The sequence below is a fragment of the Cetorhinus maximus genome, chromosome 8 (assembly GCF_964194155.1).
Source record: "Cetorhinus maximus chromosome 8, sCetMax3.hap1.1, whole genome shotgun sequence".
Taxonomy (NCBI): domain Eukaryota; kingdom Metazoa; phylum Chordata; class Chondrichthyes; order Lamniformes; family Cetorhinidae; genus Cetorhinus; species Cetorhinus maximus.
Genome location: NC_135886.1, coordinates 133585512 through 133603918, shown reverse-complemented (window position 1 = coordinate 133603918; position 18407 = coordinate 133585512). Strand labels below are relative to the sequence as shown.

Below are 18407 nucleotides of genomic sequence, written 5' to 3'. Positions count from 1 at the left end.
TTAAGGAAGTAGTGAAAATGCTGAGTGGAGGCTTCAATCTGCCTAGCTCCCACTATTGTGCACATTTGTGTTGTGATGTGACATTTTAAAATGGTACTGAGTGATTGTTTAATGTGCCCCTGCAGTTGATTTTGGAGTCAGTGCTCAACTGGACAGGACCATGGAGAAACGGAATACTTTCATTGGCACCCCTTACTGGATGGCACCCGAAGTCATAGCATGTGATGAGAATGCAGATTCCACATACGATTACAGAGTAAGCAACACACAATCTAATGATCCCTTGCTTAGTGCTGTTAGGGAAAGCATTTTAGAGTAAAAAGCAATTGTGCAGTGAAAGGGGATGAATTGGTTATGGTTAGACTATTAGCATCAGTGAGCTGTTATGATTGGGATTGCGGATTCAAGAATAACTTTCAAAAGGGGATTGGATATATGCTTGAAAAAGGAAGAAGATTATAGAGCTTTGGGGAACGATAGTTCTTTCAAAGCCCCAGCACAGGCATGATGTACTGAATGGCCCCCTTCTGTATTACGTTATTCTATGAAAGAGCTAGAAGCCAGAGCTGAAGCATGGAGTAGACATTCTAAAGCATTGCATAAAACTCTGCAAAAAAAAGTTCCTAAACACTTAGAAATAGGTATCATCTCTGCATTGCTTTGAGGCAAATTAAATATGTCAAATATACAACACTGACATCTTTCAGGGAATGAAACCTGCTGCTCCAGATGCTGTGGTCTACATATGACTCTAGTCCCACATTACATGGTCGACCTATAATACTCATTGAAGTGGCCAACCAACCTGTCGTAACACAGTTTGCTTCAAGTCTTCATCTCCCCATTAGTACCTTCTCCAGACAAGAAATGCAGCCTAGCCAGTAACAGCTACATCTCAGGAACATATGAAACTGGCTATTGGGTGCTCTCCTGAGCTTGAAGCAGTGGTAATTCAGTGCATTGCAGTTTGCCTTGCAAATCACACTGCATTGGCTGAGTCACTTAAGTGAAGAAACTACTATTCAGAGCAGAATCAACAAGTCACAGGCACTGCTTCAATAAAGATGAAAAGCCATTTAGATATCTTCAGCGCATCATTCAATCCAAACTAAGGGGAGGCCTTCAGCTGAGCGATTACTTACTTCTCTCTGCCCAAGTAATTATCCTGTCTGCACAAGGAAGGAGATAACACCGATGGTGAAGATGTTCCACCCACTGCCATCCACCCCCCATCAGCAAATGACCATTTCTTGCCATTAGATCTTTTGGCATCAGAGTGCATAGGACGTATTTTCAAGAGAAGTCAGGCCCATTGCTTTCTGAAACATCTCATATCAGCCTGTTCAATCTATGTAGTTCTGTGGAGTGAATAGAGATGATGAGGATTTCCTCAATCTAAATGAAGGAGCTCAACAGGATTAGTGACAGAGGTGAGGCGTTCCAAAATGGTCCATGAGAAAGAAAAATTTGCATTTCTATAATACCTTTCATAGCATCCTGAGGCACATTACAGCCAAGGAAGCACTTCCTAAAGATTGTTGTATGGTAGGAAACATAGCAGCCAATTTGCACACAATTAACTCCCAGAAACAGCAATGTAATATGGACAGGTCATCTGTTTTAGTGATGTTGATTGAGAGATAAATACCACCAGGGATATGACCCTAATATTCATCTTGGGGTCGGGTCTTGGTTGGGGTGTTTTTTTTTAGAGTTTGCCTGTTACCCTAAGAATGCTACCATAGACTATTATTCATAAAAACCATTGTTATTTATTTACAGATCTATGTACATCTCAGTATTCTACAAGAGGTTGTACTTCTGCTTCCCACCAGATCTCAGTTATTTAACTATATGACAATGCATCATAGCTACATCAGTAATTACATCAGTATCAAGTGGTCCTGATATTAACCCTTTACTCTACATCTCCCTCCACGCCTTTATCTCAACTATATACATGCTCTACATCTCCCCCCAAAGTCTCAGAATTCACAGGGTTAGTCTTTGAGGTGCCTTGACCAATCTCCCTGATCTGCTCCTGAATTTATTCCGAGGCTGAGGATAAACTGTCCTTTCTCGTCTTTTGAAAGGAGTGTTTTCCACCTGGGTAATTATAGAGTTTCTACTTGTTTCTGAGTCTTTGTTTCCATCCAGATCTAAATAGTATGTCCAGGGCTCCATAGATTTCCTTCCCAATGATATCAAGGCTCTTCGGTTCCATCTGGTATTTCCTTGGTCTGTCTCAAATCTATAATTTCTCGGTCATAGAGCTCTTTCTGTTACAAGGCCTTCTTTCTATTGATCACTTATCCACACTTTCTCCCTGGGCTGTAGAAATTTCAAATCTCATGCCCCATGCCTTGAGTTTAAATTACAAGCATGACCTTCTCTTTGTTCCTCATGCTTCCTAACTTACCCATAATCATCTGAGGTAATGTTAGGTTGCAGCGTTTGCTGCACAGCTGGAAATTGTGTTCGCCGCTGTCGTCCTATCAGTAGTTGTGATGGCAAGAATCAGTTTTTTAGCAGTGAGGTTCTGTAGTTAAGAAGGGCTAAGTTAATACCTTCATTAGTTCCTTGATTGTTCAAAGTTCTCTTTCCGCTTCTCCATTTGACTGAGGATATCTAGGTGAACTAGTCACAGGCGTGAAACCACATCCCTGCGTAAAGTTGTGGAACAGTTCATTCGCAAACTGAGGACCATTTTCTGACACCACAACATCTGGGATGTCATGTGTCAAGAATATTCTTTTCAGAGATGTAATGCCTGTCTCCGCAGTGATGTTGTGTAATCTACTCACGTCAAACCATCTGGGGTAGTAGTCAATGATAATGATGAAAACTTTCCTTTAAACTCAAATAAATCCATTCCTAGGTGCTCCCAAGATCTTGACGGAAAGATATTGGTTTGCTTTGCCATTGGCTATGCACTGCACAAACTAGGCAAATGGGCTGGTAAAAGTAGTTGACAATCGTGATTCCTTGTATAGAGACAATTGCCAAAAACCGCTGTTTGTATCCAATTTTGTGAAGAGGGTGCTTTTTGCTAATTTGGAGAGACTTTACTCCACTGATGCCATTGGGCGGATACTGACTTGTTTAAGTGAGTCACAGCCATGCAGATTCTAATGGAACCGTTAGATTTCAGCACTGTGACTATTCCAGAACACAACTTTGTTGGTATGATGCAAAAATAAAAATAGCTGGAAAAACTCAGCAGGTCTGACAGCATCTGCGGAGAGGAATACAGTTAACGTTTCGAGTCCGTATGACTCTTCATCAGAACTGAGGAAAAATAGAAATCTGTTTTCTATTTCATCAACATTGCAAATGAACCTCACTGCAAATGTGCTTTTCTGATCAATAACAGGGACTCCATAATTTCTTTATCCTTATATCTTAATCTTGCCAAATGTTGGGTTATTGCTTTCAGTGTAGTCCCTCCTGGACCTTGCAACTGGATGTTGGATGTCTGTAACATGATATTTTTAAGCCACTTTACTTATCAGATAATACTGAAACACCTGCACCAGTATTTAGCTTGCAATCTATGGGGTGGCCATCAACTTCTAATTTAATGCTCCAGTAGTTATCTTCTGTTTTGTTAACTTCTCCTAGGAAGGTTATTTGTATTTTCTGTGGCTCTTCCATATCCTGGATTTGATTTGGCCTTGTTATTTTTCTTTCTTCCCATGAGCTATTGGTATTGTAGATTGGCAGACAATTTTAAAATGTCCTAACTTTCCTCAGTCATGGCACTGTGCTCCCCCTGCTGGGCACCCTCCACTGGTTGGAGTCATACCTAGCTCAAGGGAAGATAGTTGTGGCATTTGGTGGACAATCATCTCAGTTCCAGCACATCACTGCAGGAGTTCCTCAGGTAGTGTCCTAGGCCCAACCATCTTCAGCTGCTTCATCAGTGGCCTTCCTTCCATCATAAGCTCAGAATTATATCACCGTTCCTTTACTGTCGCTGGAGCAAAATCCTGGAACTTCCTCCCTAACAGCACTGTGGGTGCACGTATACCAGCATTCAAGAAAGCAGCTCACCAGCACTTTCTCAAGGGCAATTAGAGAAGGGCAATAAATGCTGGCCTAGCCAGCAATGCTCACATCTCATGAATGAATTTTTTTTAAAATGTAGTATGTCGGCATTTGTCCCTGTGTCAATCTAGGCCTATAACGAATAGTCACTAACTTTGTTAGGACAGATAATTCAAGTCTTTGCAAACACTTCAGATGGTGTGATGGCATCTGTTTTCCATGAGATTGATGGTGTGAAAGATGTGTTCACTGCTGTTCATCTCGTTGTTCGCATCATCGTCATTTACTCTGAAGAAGAGTCATACGGACTCGAAACGTTAACTCTGTCTTTCTCTCCACAGGCACTGTCAGACCTGCTGAGTTTTTCCAGAATTTTTTGTTTTTATATTGTCATTTACTGGTTTGTCAACAACATCGTATATGTTTCTGACAGGACACCAGCTGGTCATTCTTATTGCTTGAAGGTACCCATTGCGTACAGTCTGTTTGGATCAGTGCACAGCTCTTTGTAGCTGCAGCAGCCTTTGCTCTAGTACACGGCTGCAGCCAATGGCCATTTCTGCCGCATGTTTTGCAGAATTGTTGGAAAGCTGAGCATTTCCTTGGTGCAGGCAGAAGACCACACTGTCCACATGTCTTGCTAGGTTTGGGTGATCTAGTGAGTACGTTAACAATTGGGGTTATACTTAGGACCTGTAAGCTTTGTCGACCTGCGAGGATCACTTAGTACTTAGGTCCATCCTTGAGTAGCTCTTCGATGCTACATGTTTTGGGCCTTCCTAGCAGATTGTTCTGGAATGCTTCCATGGGAGTGGATACAATCACCAACTCAACAATTCTGTCTGCTAGCCCTGCGTTTGAAAAATCACAGTACGTACCCTTTTCTCTGCATCTGCTGACAAAGTGGTCCATGGCTTGATTCTGCAGGCTGTTGTCGAAATGACATGAACCCTGGTCGATGAATACAGAAATTGAACCTGATACTGAACCGGACTTCCAATGTGGCCCATATCTTTTGGGGATCCTTCAGCTCTTCTGCTGTTAATCCTGACATGTTCAGCTTGTGTAGACCTTCATTCCCAATTGCTGGGCAATTTTTTTATGGCCTGCTTGTCTGGTTCAGACACAACTGAATCAATAAACCATTGCTCTGTACACTGTTCAAACATTTTGAACTTAGATAGTAGGTCAGCTGCATTCCAATTCAACCCGGGAAATTTTGTGGACATTCTGACGATATCCCTTTGACCTTGCTTCTTCTGTAGTAGCTGTGATGAGTGTCACTGTAGCTGCATTCATGTGCTATTCCGAAGCTCCACCCACGAAGATCAGTTTTGGCAGGAACGCACCACAGAGTAATGGTGACTTTGCTTTTTAATCAATTTACTGTTCAGCAACTTTTAAAGCCCCCTGTTATAATCACTACCTTCTCTGGCCCGATTTTTTATGACTTTTTTGGGGTTTTATTTTTGCTTGACTCTCCCTTCCTCGGTATCGATCCGACAAACACCCTAGTCACTCGCCTTTCCCAACTGAGCTCACCCAGTGCTTGTCCTCTCGATGCACTGCTCCCCTCATTGAAACGACAGCTAACTTTCCCCCCTTAATAACATCAGAGCCAACATCAACAGAAAAGGCGATAGCAAAATAGACGCTGCAATTCTGAATATTTTTAGAAAACAGCAAATGCTGCAAACACTCAGTGGGTCTGGAAGCATCAGTGCAGAGAGAGAAATAGAATGGCTTCAGCTCCATCACCTTTCTTAAGTACAGTACGGGGAAATGTTTAAGAGATGCAGCAGTTAACGCCATACCAATGCCGGACAAAGTTAAGCTTCTTCAAACGTGTTTAATGGAAACATCTCAGTCTTAAACTGACCAAAAAGAAGTTCCAGAAATGGACAAAAGGTACCTGAACAGATCTCCAGAACCGCCTGATCTTGGCTGTGTAGTCAGTCAGTCACGAAACACTCACTCAGTGATCAGACAAATGCAGTGCATGGAACTTGTTGTAGGCTTGACTTTCCAGATAGGTTTCTCATAAGAAACAGTGAACTTTATTTAGAGGGCTTCAGCAGCAGTTACATGCTTCAATCAAGAACCACAACTAGACTCAAATTCCACCCCTAAGCACTTTGGGCTGATTCGTTCACACTGTCAACGTGATATTACACAGGACAATGTCTTAAAGCTACAGTCACTACATTCCTCCCCCTTTAATTTTTTTTTTTTTACAATTTGTATTTACAAGAACAACTACATTCATCATAACAAATATATACACGGGTTATGAAATTATAAGTTCGGTCTCTCAGGTGGTTTCCTGATCCAGGTGCAACATCGTAGCTCCACGACTTTAGAAGCTCTTACTGCACTTGAGGTGCCATAGCATACAGGGCTACGGGCCAAGAGCTGGAAAATGGGATTAGAATAGATAGGTACTAATGGCTGGCACAGACACGATGGGCTGAAGGGCCTGTTTCTGTGCTGTATAACTCTATGACTCTATGACAGGCTGTGCGCTTACCACAGGGACCCGTCTGCTTACCAGCTGTTTACTTGAGCACTAGGTCTCCTCCTCTTCTCTTTACAGGCAGCACACTGTGTTTTCAACACTCTCTGATGCTACGATTTTGTTGCAGTCTGACCAAAATGTCGAGTGTCTTCTCATGCCACGTAGCATGATCTAAGTCTGTTCACCATGTCGTACTTGTACTTAACCTTGCTGCCACCTGTCTTACTGCCACTGATCACTATGTTGCGTTATTATAATGATATAACCCTTGGCCTTATTTACTGTACAAGACACAGGGCACCAGCTGCTCATAAGGGATTTGGTAAAAGCATTGTGGGTTCATTTTTTAAGACTAGGCACATGAGAATAGTTATACATAGGTATAAAGCTTGAAGACATCAGAGCTATGTGTGTGTGTGTGTGTGTGCACTCTGCTCAAAGCAAAAGTGAAACTAAGACTGGATCACATGACACTTTTCTAGTGATGTCATGCTGCTATCCCTTAAAGGCATATTACAACAGCTCTGAGATTGTCACTGAAATCCAACTGGTTCACTAATGTCATTTAAGGAAGGAAACCTGTCATCCTTACCTGGTCTGGGCCTACGTGTGACTCCTATCCTGCACCAATGCAATTGACTCTTAACTGTCAACTGGAGTAAATTAAAAAGCCACTGAGTTGTGTCAAACTACTATCAGTGGTTCAAGAAGGTGGCCCACCACCACCTTCTCAGGGTGACTTGGGATGGGCAACAAATGCCCACCTTGCCAGTGCCCATATCCCAAGAATTAATTTTAGAAAATACTTTAGAAGCGGATAGTGATGGCACAACAATTTACCAAAGATGAAGCAGGTTCAGTTAGTTCTTTTCTAAAGGCTCCTGAGTCAAGCACTGATTCTGGGAAAAATAGAAAATGCTGGCTGGTATTTCTGAGTCTGTGCTGCCAGCTGGAATCCTCACCCGTTGGACGTGGCTGTTGGGAATGCTGCTCCTGATTTTCCTACCTGCAGGGCCTCCTGACAAATGCCTCATTCTCACTACGGCCCAAGTGAAAAATATTAACCCCTTGCTTCCCAACATGCTTTCCAAAAGGACACTGCATGAATGTATCTTTAGTCCTTACAGCTGAGCTTACTGCAGAGGTAATGGGGAAACCAATTCAGCAGCAACTCAGGTTAAAACCAACTCACGTTAAAACTTCAATTGGGACTCAGCACCTGGGAAGTATAACGCAAATTAAGGTAAATTAGATGTATTTAAACAGCGAAGAGACTTAACAGTCAAGACTTTAAAATTCTATCAGCAAATCAGTAGGCGATTAAGAATAAGTGATATTTCAGTTTTACACATTGAGGTAAAGTGGAAAGAAAGACTCACATTTATACGGTGCCTTACACAATTTCTGGACTTCCTAAAGCACTTCATAGCCAATGAAGTACTTTTTGAAGTGCACTCACTGTTGTAATGTAGGAAACGGGATAGGCAAATTGCACACGGTAAGGTCACTCAATCACCTAAGTGATAAAGGCCCAAATAATATTTCAACGATGTTAATTGAGGGATAAATATTGGCTTGAATTCCATTACTCTTCTTTAAGAGAAGTGCCATGGGATCTTTTACTTCCACCTGAGAGGGGAGACATGGCCTTGAATTAATAGTTCAGATCTCCTGATCCCTGGATCATCAGAGACTGGATGTACCCCCTCCATGATACGCATTGGGGCCCCTTGCAAGTCCCGCTGTGTTGGCCCCATGGAAATTGCCCAGGAACTTTGAACCTCCAATGGGCAATTATCCTCCTCCCCAGAACCCTAAGGAAAAGTCTCCAACTCTGAGTTAAAGACAGAAAAATCTCAGTCTAACTCCTGGGTGACTATGCCACAAACACCCATGACACCCCCTCAACCCACTGACAACCTCCTTGACCCCCTGTCTACCCCTCAATCCAACCTGACCATACCCCAACTAGCTGACTCCCTCCAACCCAACTAGCTGACTCCCTCCAACCCAACTCCACCGGACTCCCCACATCTCCCCCGACCCCACCTGACCCGACCTCACTGTTAGAATCCAAGCTGGCTGGTGAAGCGAAAACTAAGGCACAGCTTTTCTTTACTGAGAGAGTTTGATTGACTTTGTTCAGTCCTATAGCTCTCCTCCAACACTAGTGTCCCAGCTGTCCCCTCTTTATATTTGATCAAAGTACTTAATTATAATGCCCTTCACCTGTGTATCTTAACAATATAAACAATATAATTAACAAAGGATTAACACTCACTGCCCGATTCCCCACGACACTCCAACATGCCCCTGACTCCCCAACTAACCTCCTAACACCCCCAACTCCCCCTGACCGACCTGACCCGACCTTACCACCTGACTCCCCCCGACTTCCCTCCGATCCGACTTGACCCAACATTGCCACCCGACAACCCCCTGACTGCCCCAACCCAACCTGACCTGGCCTCACCCCCCTACCCACCTGCCACACTACCACTCTGTCTAACTACTACACTACCACTCTACCCAGCTACCAAGTTACCCACCTGCCACCCTACCTATCTGCCACCCTACCTACCCAGCTACTACCTTACCCACCTGCCACCCTACTTCCTTACCCCATTTACCTCACCCACCCTAACCTCTTACTTATTTACATATTCACACATTCATTTACCAATACACTGAAAAGCTGTTTAAATGTCCCAAAGCTTTTTTGTATGTTAGTGAACACTCACCAGAATACGACAGCTCGGGCAGCGAAAATGGGGCAGGTCTTGTCTTCCCCTGATGACCCAGCGCCACAAAGAAGCAGGTGGATTTCAGGTGCGCTCTACATTTCTGAAGAAGCCGGGATCAGGAGTCCCGGCCAGAAATGCGGAGCTCCGGTGTGGTGCAGGAAAGTAGGAGCGGGGCGGCAATCCGGCGGCGATTGCCTCTTTCTCATCAGAAGTTAGGGAGCCCTGTCGCGATGCTTATAATTTTAAAAATGGGTTTCTGAACCATTCTGTGCATGGCAATACTTATAATACATTGACAAAGCCTCACATTCACTAGATTTTGCACTTTTCTTCCCAAAAGAAATGGCAAATGACAAATTGTAATTCACGGATAATCCAGCCACACGCATTCAGAAAATTACAGGGATAGTTCTGATGAGATAAACACAAGATAAAATATGGAATGTTTCATAGAATACGAGGATTAGAGTGAAATCTGATTTCTTACAGACTCTGACACAAAGAGAGTGGATTGAGTAACGTTCCCAGGGGAACTCTTTGATTAAATCTGAGAGAAAAATGATTTCAGGCAAAGCACAGTTATGACTGGGGATGGGTTGGCACCAAAAACTTATTATTGTGATCGGTTCCAGTACATTCATCACAGAGAATTTACTATTATAGCTTTTGCACCATACCATTAAAATGTATTATAAATCTGTGAAATGGTTATGGATTCAGAGGCTTAAGTTCAGGGCAGTGGTGGTCTGAAAGTGGATATATGGCCTTTCATGTGCAGTGCTTACGCTACTTACCTGTTCAACTTCTGATCAATGGCAATGTGTAATGTTCACAAAGACATGGCAAACAGAAGAAACACAAACACCCCAGCTCAAAGCCTCTGAACGCTTGTAGCTAAGTGGACAACATATAATTGTGAAGAGATAGGCCAACGCATTTCTCACCATTTCAGGATGTACAATTATTTCTGCACTTTTTACGGTGCCATGCCTGAGGGTGAAATTGAAGGAGGTAAAAGGGTATCTGTAGCCACTGGGCTTAACATAACTGTAGCATATTGCAAGTTTTGAGCATTCTGTTTGGTTGCCTTCTCTGCTCTCCTCTCTGTGGGGATGTGCAAATGAAGTTAGTTCGATAATGGCTGCCTGTAGCTGAGTGCGTGTTTGTCTTACTCAGCGCAATAGACATCAATGTAATCGGACAAGCTCTGACTCACCTCTCCTAATCTCACTCCTTGTAGGCGAGGTATGTGTGTTTGATCCACCTTCTGTGAAGAACCTTGTGTTTTCTTTTACTGTTAACAGCGTTACACAAAATGCAAGTTGTTATTAAGAATGGGGAGCGGCAAGGTGGTGTCCTTGAGCAGTGTAGGGAAGGTAAATCTATTTTTAAACAAAGCTATGACAAGACGGCGAGAAATTAGCGTCACCAAGGCCCCCACGTAAATAGTGGATGCTGTTCGGAGAGTGATCAACAACTGGAGCAATGCTTCCGCAAAGAGTGTGCTTTAAGGATAGGACAGCAAGGGAGAAAGTTGGAAAGGAGATGTTTTTAAACACTCAGCAGCATTTTGGGCCAGCAAGTTTACTTTGTTGCTTTTCCATATCCGTTTTCAGTGATGTAATAAGAATAGACTGCTTATAAATAATGAATCACAAGAGGAAAATGCAAAATGTAAAATGTAAGGTTTGTGGTGCCATTGTGCAAAGAAAGGTTGATAGAGTGAAATACTATCCCCACATGTGCCCTTGGTTTTACTCTGGTTGCAGCAATAATTTAGTGGGCAGCCTCATTTAGCTCTTCGTATGCACCACATGTGAAGAAGCTCTTTGAATTTTGCAATGAAGGGGGAGTTTGCAACAAAGATCTCAGGGTGAGAATCGAGCTTGTACTGTTGAGAGATTTCCCTGCTGGCCTGCACCTGTCAGAACACCAGGGGCTTAATGCTACTCGAGAGTTCCTGCATGTGTAGCTGAATGGAGGGAGCATTGTGGATAGCATGTACCTGTCATTGCCCATTATGTGCAGAAAGCTGTAAGGACAAGCTCAGAAAACTGGCTCTTCAGTGCTTGAAAACCAGTCAGATGGAATTAGCAAGAAAAATTCTGATTAAAAGTTGCCAAAAATATGGGATTAACCCACCTTGTGCCCACATGGATCAAAGGTGCTCATTTTGATTCCACTCATACATGTTGTATTGAAATTTGAGGATGAGTGCGTGTCTCCAGAGTTCCCATTTGTTAAAGGTGAAGTTATGTCTTCCGATGTTTCATTAAGCGAGTATATCATTGCACTCTCCTTGCTAGCCTCCTGTCTTCTGCCATCAATAAACAGCAGGTCTTCCAGGACGCCATGGTCCATGTTTCCACCCACATTATAACTAGCATCTTCATCACCTCTGTCCATACCAGACAAGCTGAGTTTCAGATTATTATCTTAAGCTTTAGATCCTTCCATGAGCTAGCTTCTCTCTACTTCTGGGATCACTTCCAGCTCTGTGTCCATGACCTTATCACATCTTATCCTATGTTCATCCCAACATTGACCTCCTCCTGGTTTTTCATTCATTCTGCTCCAACAGATGAGGACCGTTAGCCAATATGTCCTGACCTTAGAAACACCGCCTCTAAATATCATCTCTCCTGTTAGCACTTCTCCTGTATTGAAGCCCCTCCTTTACAGCTATGTTTTTATCTTTCAAATCTCTCTCTACTCTTTCTCTGTCCAGCTGTACATGCTCTCAATTATCAAGCTATAAAGTGGTTTGAGAAGTGTTTTAACTTGGCGGAGTCAGGGTGAGTAGCTAGCCTACAGGGTCTCCATAGGCTTTGCTGTGTAATAAGGATATAAAAAATGGTGCCTTGAGCATTTAAGGTGCGGAGGTATTCAGCCAGGGCCTTGGGAACATCCCATTGCTGGACCCTGAGGAAGGACAGGATGGCAGAGGGACCACACCTACTATATTGACAGATGACAGTGCCTGGGGTGCAGCCACTGGAAGTTAGTGGTGGTACTTTACAGTGCGCTCGGGGAGTCTGAGTTGCTGTGGCAACATGCACTTTTACATGCATGCTGTTGTCTTGAGCTATGGATGGTGATGGTAGGGGCCCCAATGTTCTTTCCATCACGTGGCTGACCAGGAATCTCTCCCGCTCTTACTACCTGGCGTTGGCGTGTGTCGGAAGGATTTGCAGGTTGATAATCAAGCTGATTGGCTGCGTTATGAATGCACCTTCCTTGGTAATCAAGTGCTGGAACGGAACTTGAACCCAGAGCTTCTGGCTCAAAAGCAGAGACACCACCCACTGTGCCCCATGACCTCTGTAACCCGCTGGAAATGGTCACCTGCTAATCAAACTCTTAACCAGGACATAAGGGTAATGCCATTGCGCTTAATGTTTCTACTCAGATAGTAGCATGAACCTACTGATACTGAATAGAATGTCACCAATACGGATATCACTTCCAATGGTTTCAGCAGTAGAGAGGGCAGGGGTTACTTGACTCTGACCCACTAATTCTATCAATCATGAGGTCCTAATGACATTTATAAGACCCTGACCTGCATAAGCCTAACTGCTTCAAACCGAGGCTTGTTAAAGTGACCATGGGTGGTAATGGACCAGGTGGGAGGCGATGTGTTTTCCAAGGTCACATACACAGTGCGCGTACCCATTCTCGCTGGGCAAGATCAATTAAAATTGCCCCTGACATTGCCGTCGCTCCTAGAATGTACAAAATTCAATTCTGAAATACTAAAATGAGTAAGCACATCTTTATATTTATGCTTTTGATATTATTTTGCTAGCTGAAAATTTCCGTCAAAGAGTTGTTACAACATTGCGTGTTAAAGTTCTCAGAGCAGCGCCAAGTCTTGAATAGTTTAAGGGCTCACAGAAGATTTAGTGCTTCTAGGATTCATAATTAGCTCACTCAGCACTCATTATGATTTCATTATAAACAAAGCCAATTCTGAAGTCGATAATTTAATGCACACGATCTGAATGACAGCCACGTTTGACTGAATACCTCATAATGCTGGTACAGGGTGCATCTCTTTTGCAGATGAGATATTAAACCAAGGTCCCACCTGCCCTGCTATGTAAATGATCCCATTAAGAAGACCAGGCGCTGGCCAATAGTTATCCCTCAGGCCATTCAGCCCAGGCAGCTTTTCGGAAGAGCTATATAATTAGCTTCACTCCACTGCTCTTTCCTCTTAGCCCTGCATATTTTACACCAAGAATTTATCCAATTCCCCTTTGAAGGTTATTATGGAATTTATTTCCATCAACCTTTCAGGCAGGCAGTGCACAACAGCTCACTGCATCAAAGAGAAAAAAAACCCTAATCTCCCCTTTGGTTCTTTTGCTAGTTATCTTTAATTTGTGTCCACTGGTTACTGATCCTCTAGCCAATGGAAACAGTTTTTACATACTCTGTCAATGCCTTCATAATCTTGAACTCCTCCTAATCAGAATTTAAGAAAACAGAAAAGAATAAAGTAACTTCAGTGTCTTATTAAACTCAACGGGGCAAATAGTCTCCTTCTGTGCCATAAATAATGCAATTTGACTCTGACTTTTTACAGTTAAAGTACACCTTGAAGTTACAAAAACTAATGTTTTGGATGATGTTGCACATAGACTCTCATTTAGGTGACATATCCCAAACCCAGTCAGGAAGGCGATGGTGTAGTGGTATTGTTGCTGGACCAGGGACCCAGAGTAATGCTTTGGGGACCCGGGTTTGAATCCAGCCATTGGTGGAATTTGAATTGAATAAAAATCTGGAATTATAAGTCTAACAATGACCGTGGAACCATTGTTGATTGTTGTAAAAACCTGTCTGGATCAGTAATGCCCTTTAGGGAAGGGAATCTGCCCTCAGTTGTAACAAACCACTACAAAGTCACAAAAAGGAATGAAACTGACCACCTGGTATCGACCAGAAATGACAATGGCAATCGCAGCACTGTCGACCCTGCAAAGTCCTCCTTACTAACATCTGGGGGCTAATGCCAAAATTGGGAGAGTAACAGCTAGATAATGTCCCAGATACCACCATCACCATCCTGGGGTATGTCCTGTCACACAGGCCCAGCAGGGGTGGTGGCACAATGGTATACAGTTGGGTGGGAGTTGCCCTGGGAGTCCCCAGGTCTCATGGCATCAGGTCAAACATGGGCAAACAACTCAATGGAGGAGGAGCACAAATATCCCCATCCTCAATGATGGAGGAGCCCAGCACATCAGTGCAAAAGATAAGGTATTTGCTACAATCTTCAGCCAGGAGTGCTGAGTAGATTATCCATCTGGGCCTCCTCCAGAGGCCCTCAGCATCATAGATGACAGTTTTTCAGCCAATTCGATTCACTCCACGTAATATCAAGAAACGGCTGAAGGCACTGGATACTGCAAAGGCTTTGGGCCCCGACAATATTCTGGCTACAATACCAGCTGCAGACACTCAAATCCACCCCAATTTCCCTAGCTCCAAGCAATGAATTTGTAAAATTCAGGTTGGCTGAATTGATTAGTGCTAGACTTGCACTCCAGAACTTGCTGTGCCCCTAGCCAAGCTGTTGCAGTACAGCTACAACACAAACACTGGCATCTACCCAGCTCTGTGGAAAATTGCCTAGGCATGTTCTGTACACAAAAAGCAGGACAAATCCAACTTGGCCAATTTCCCTCCCATCAGTTTACTCTCCATCAACAGTAAAGTAATGGAAGGGGTTGTCAACAGTGGTATCAAGTGACAATTGTTTATCAATAACCGACTCACTGATGTCCAGTTTGGGTTCCACCAGGGCCACTCAGCTCCTGACCTCATTACAGTCTTGGTTCAAACATGGACAAAGGAGCTGAACTCCAGAGGTGAGGTGAGAGTGACTGCCCTTGACATCAAGGCCGCATTTGACAGAGTGTGGCATCAAGGAGCCCTAGCAAAACTGAAATCAATGGGAATCAGGGGGAAAACACTCCACTGGTTGGAGTCATGCCTAGCACAAAGGAATATGGTTGTGGTTGTTGGAGGTCAGTCATCTCAGCTCCAGGACATCACCGCAGGAGTTCCTCAGGGTAATATCCTCGGCCCAACCATCTTCAGCTGCTTCATCAATGACTTCCCTTCCATCGTAAGGTCAGAAGTGGGCATGTTCGCTGATGATTGCACGATGCTCAACACCATTCGCGACTCCTCAGTTACTGAAGCAGTCCATGTCCAAATGCAGCAAGGCCTGGACACTATCCAGGCTTGGGCTGACAAGTGGCAAGTAACATTCGCACCACACAAGTGTCAGGCAATGATCATCTCCAACAAGAAAGAATCCAACCATCGACCCTTGACATTCAATGGCATTACCATCACTGAATTCCCCACTATCAACACCTTGGGGGGTACCATTGACCAGAAATTGAACTGGACTAGTCACATAAATACTGTGGCTACAAGGGCAGGTTGGAGGCTAGGAATCGTGCGACGAGTAACCCACCTCCTGACTCCCCAAATCCTGTCCACCACTACAAGGCACAAGTCAGGAGTGTGATGGAATACTCCCCACTTGCGCTGGATGAGTGCAGCTCCCACAACACTCGAGAAGCTTGACACCATCCAAGACAAAGCAGCCCGCTTGTTTGGCACCATATCCATAAACATTTACTCCCTCCACCACTGACTCACAGTAGCAGCAGTGTATACCATCTACAAGATGCACTGCAGGAGTTTGCCAAGTCTCCTTCGACAGCACCTTCCAAACCCACGACCACAACCATCTAGAAGGACAAGAGCAGCAGATAGATGGGAATACCACCACCTAGAATTTCCCCTCCAAGTCACTCACCATCCTGACTTGGAAATATATCACTGTTCCTTTACTGTCGCTGGGTCAAAACCCTGGAACTCCCTTCCTAACAGCACTGTGGGTGTACCTACACCACGTGGACTGCAGCAGTTCAAGAAGACAGCTCACCACCACCTTCTCGATGGCAACTAGGGATGGGCAATAAATGCTGACCCAGCCAGTGAAGCCCACATCCCATGAATGGATAAAAAAAACATTTACTGGCTAGAAGTTTGATAAGGTGTCACATCAAAGATTACTGAACAAAATCACAGGGGGAAACATATTAACATGGATAGAGGATTGGTTAACTAACAGGAAACAGAGAGGAGGGATAAATGGGTCATTTTCAGGTTGGCAAGCTGTTACTAGTGAAGTACCACAGGCATCAGCCTCAACTATTTACCATCTATATCAATGATGAAGAGACCCAATGTATGGTTGCTAAATTTGCTGATGACACCAAGATAGGTAGGAAAGTAAGTTACAAGGAGGACATAAAGAGTCTACAAAGGGATTTACTTAGATTAAGTGAGTTGGCAAAAATTTGGAAGATGGAGTATGATGTGGGAAAATGTGAACTTGGCCACTTTGGCAGGAAGAATAGAAAAGCAGCATATTATTTGAATGGAGAGAGACTGCAGCGCTCTACAGTACAGAGGGATCTGGGTATCCTGGTACATGACTCACAAAAAAGTTAGTATGCAGGTACAGCAATTGACTAGAAAGGCAAATGGAATTTTGGTGTTTATTACAAGGGGAATCAAGTATGTGCTGTGCAGGGCCTTAGTTGGACTGCACCTGGAATACTGTGTACAGTTTTAGTCCCCTGACTTAAGAAAGGACATAATAGCATTAAAAGCATTTCAGAGAAGATTCACTTGACTGATTCCTATCTAATGAGGAAAGGGTAAGCAGGTTGGGCCTAGACCCATTGTAGTTTAGAAGAATAAGAGGTGATCTTATTGAAACATATAAGATTATAAGGGGACTTGAGAGACTAGATGCTGAGAGAGTGTTTCCCCATGTGACGAGTCTAGAACTAGGGGACACAGTTTAAAAATAAGGGGTCTCCCATTGAAGACTGAGATGAGGAGAAATCTTTCCCTCTCATAGGGTCATCAGTCTATGGAATTCTCTTCCCCAGAGAGAATGGAGGCTGGGTCATTGAACATACTCAAGGTTGTGCCAGTTAGGTTTTTGATCAACAAGGGGGTCAAGGGTTATGAGGGCAGACTGGAAAGTGGAGTTGAGATCACAGTCAGGTCAGCCATGGTCTTATCAAACCTGATCAAATGGCAGAACAGGTTTGAGGGGCCGAATGACCTACTCCTGCTCCAGTTCTTGTGTTCTTGTGGAGACTGAATTGAGCTACCAAGTTTATGGGGTATTCCCATTTTGTTCAAGTACACCTCCTGAATTCACAGTGATTGACGTCTCATTGTCCACAGTTTAGCTTGCTCAGCCTCCCTGACTGAGGGGAATCATGTGTTAATTGCTGTGTAATGATGACCTCCGTTAGACTTCATTTCTATCATCTTGCTCCTAATTAAAATGTTTGACTTACCATTCTTTATATGTTATTTCTTTCCTAACAGAGTGACGTGTGGTCATTGGGAATCACAGCGATTGAAATGGCAGAAGGGGCCCCTCGTAAGTCGTGTTTTTCAGGTTGCATTTAATGGCTGGTGGGCAATTAAGGGTTTTTTGTGAGTTACAGGAGGGCTCTCATGGATTTATAATGCTTTAGAATCGAATTGCATTACAATAACATAGCAGCACAGAAACAGGCCATTTGGCCCATTTGCTCCTCAAAGGGCCCATCTCACCCTCTCAGCATATCCTTCTACTCCTTTCTCCCGCATGTATTTTTCTACCTTAAGTACATCTATTCTGTTCACCTGAACTGCTTCCTGTGGTCGTCAGTTCCACATTCTAACCATTCTTTTGGGTAAAGAAGTTCCTCCTGAATTCCCTACTGGATTCCTTAATTGCTATCTTATACCTGTGCCACCTCATTTAGGACTTCCCTACCAGTGAAATAATGGCCCGGATCTTACGGTCAGTGGTGATGCTGAAGGTATCACCGCTGACTGTGCAGATAACTGCAAACTTACCTTTCTGCGTCTTTGCAGCTGTATCTTCCTGTCCCAGCTGCAGCAGCGAGGCTTGAATTCAGACATCCACTGAGAAGACTAGCAAAGCGGAGTAGCAGAGAGGATGCAGCCGTTTTTTTACCACAACAGCTGCCAAGTTA

At 43.7% G+C, this 18407-nt stretch overlaps 1 protein-coding gene across 7 annotated transcripts in view; it reads left to right on the top strand.

Annotated features, from left to right (window-relative positions):
* Nucleotides 1–18407, top strand: part of LOC144684002 (mitogen-activated protein kinase kinase kinase kinase 4) — a 287637-nt gene that overhangs the window by 119130 nt on the left and 150100 nt on the right. For all 7 annotated transcript variants that reach the window (XM_078547672.1, XM_078547671.1, XM_078547670.1 and 4 more), the window contains 2 exons: nucleotides 126–256; nucleotides 17749–17803. In XM_078547672.1, the coding sequence (XP_078403798.1) occupies nucleotides 126–256; nucleotides 17749–17803 (186 nt within the window). The remainder of the gene's footprint in view (nucleotides 1–125; nucleotides 257–17748; nucleotides 17804–18407) is intronic.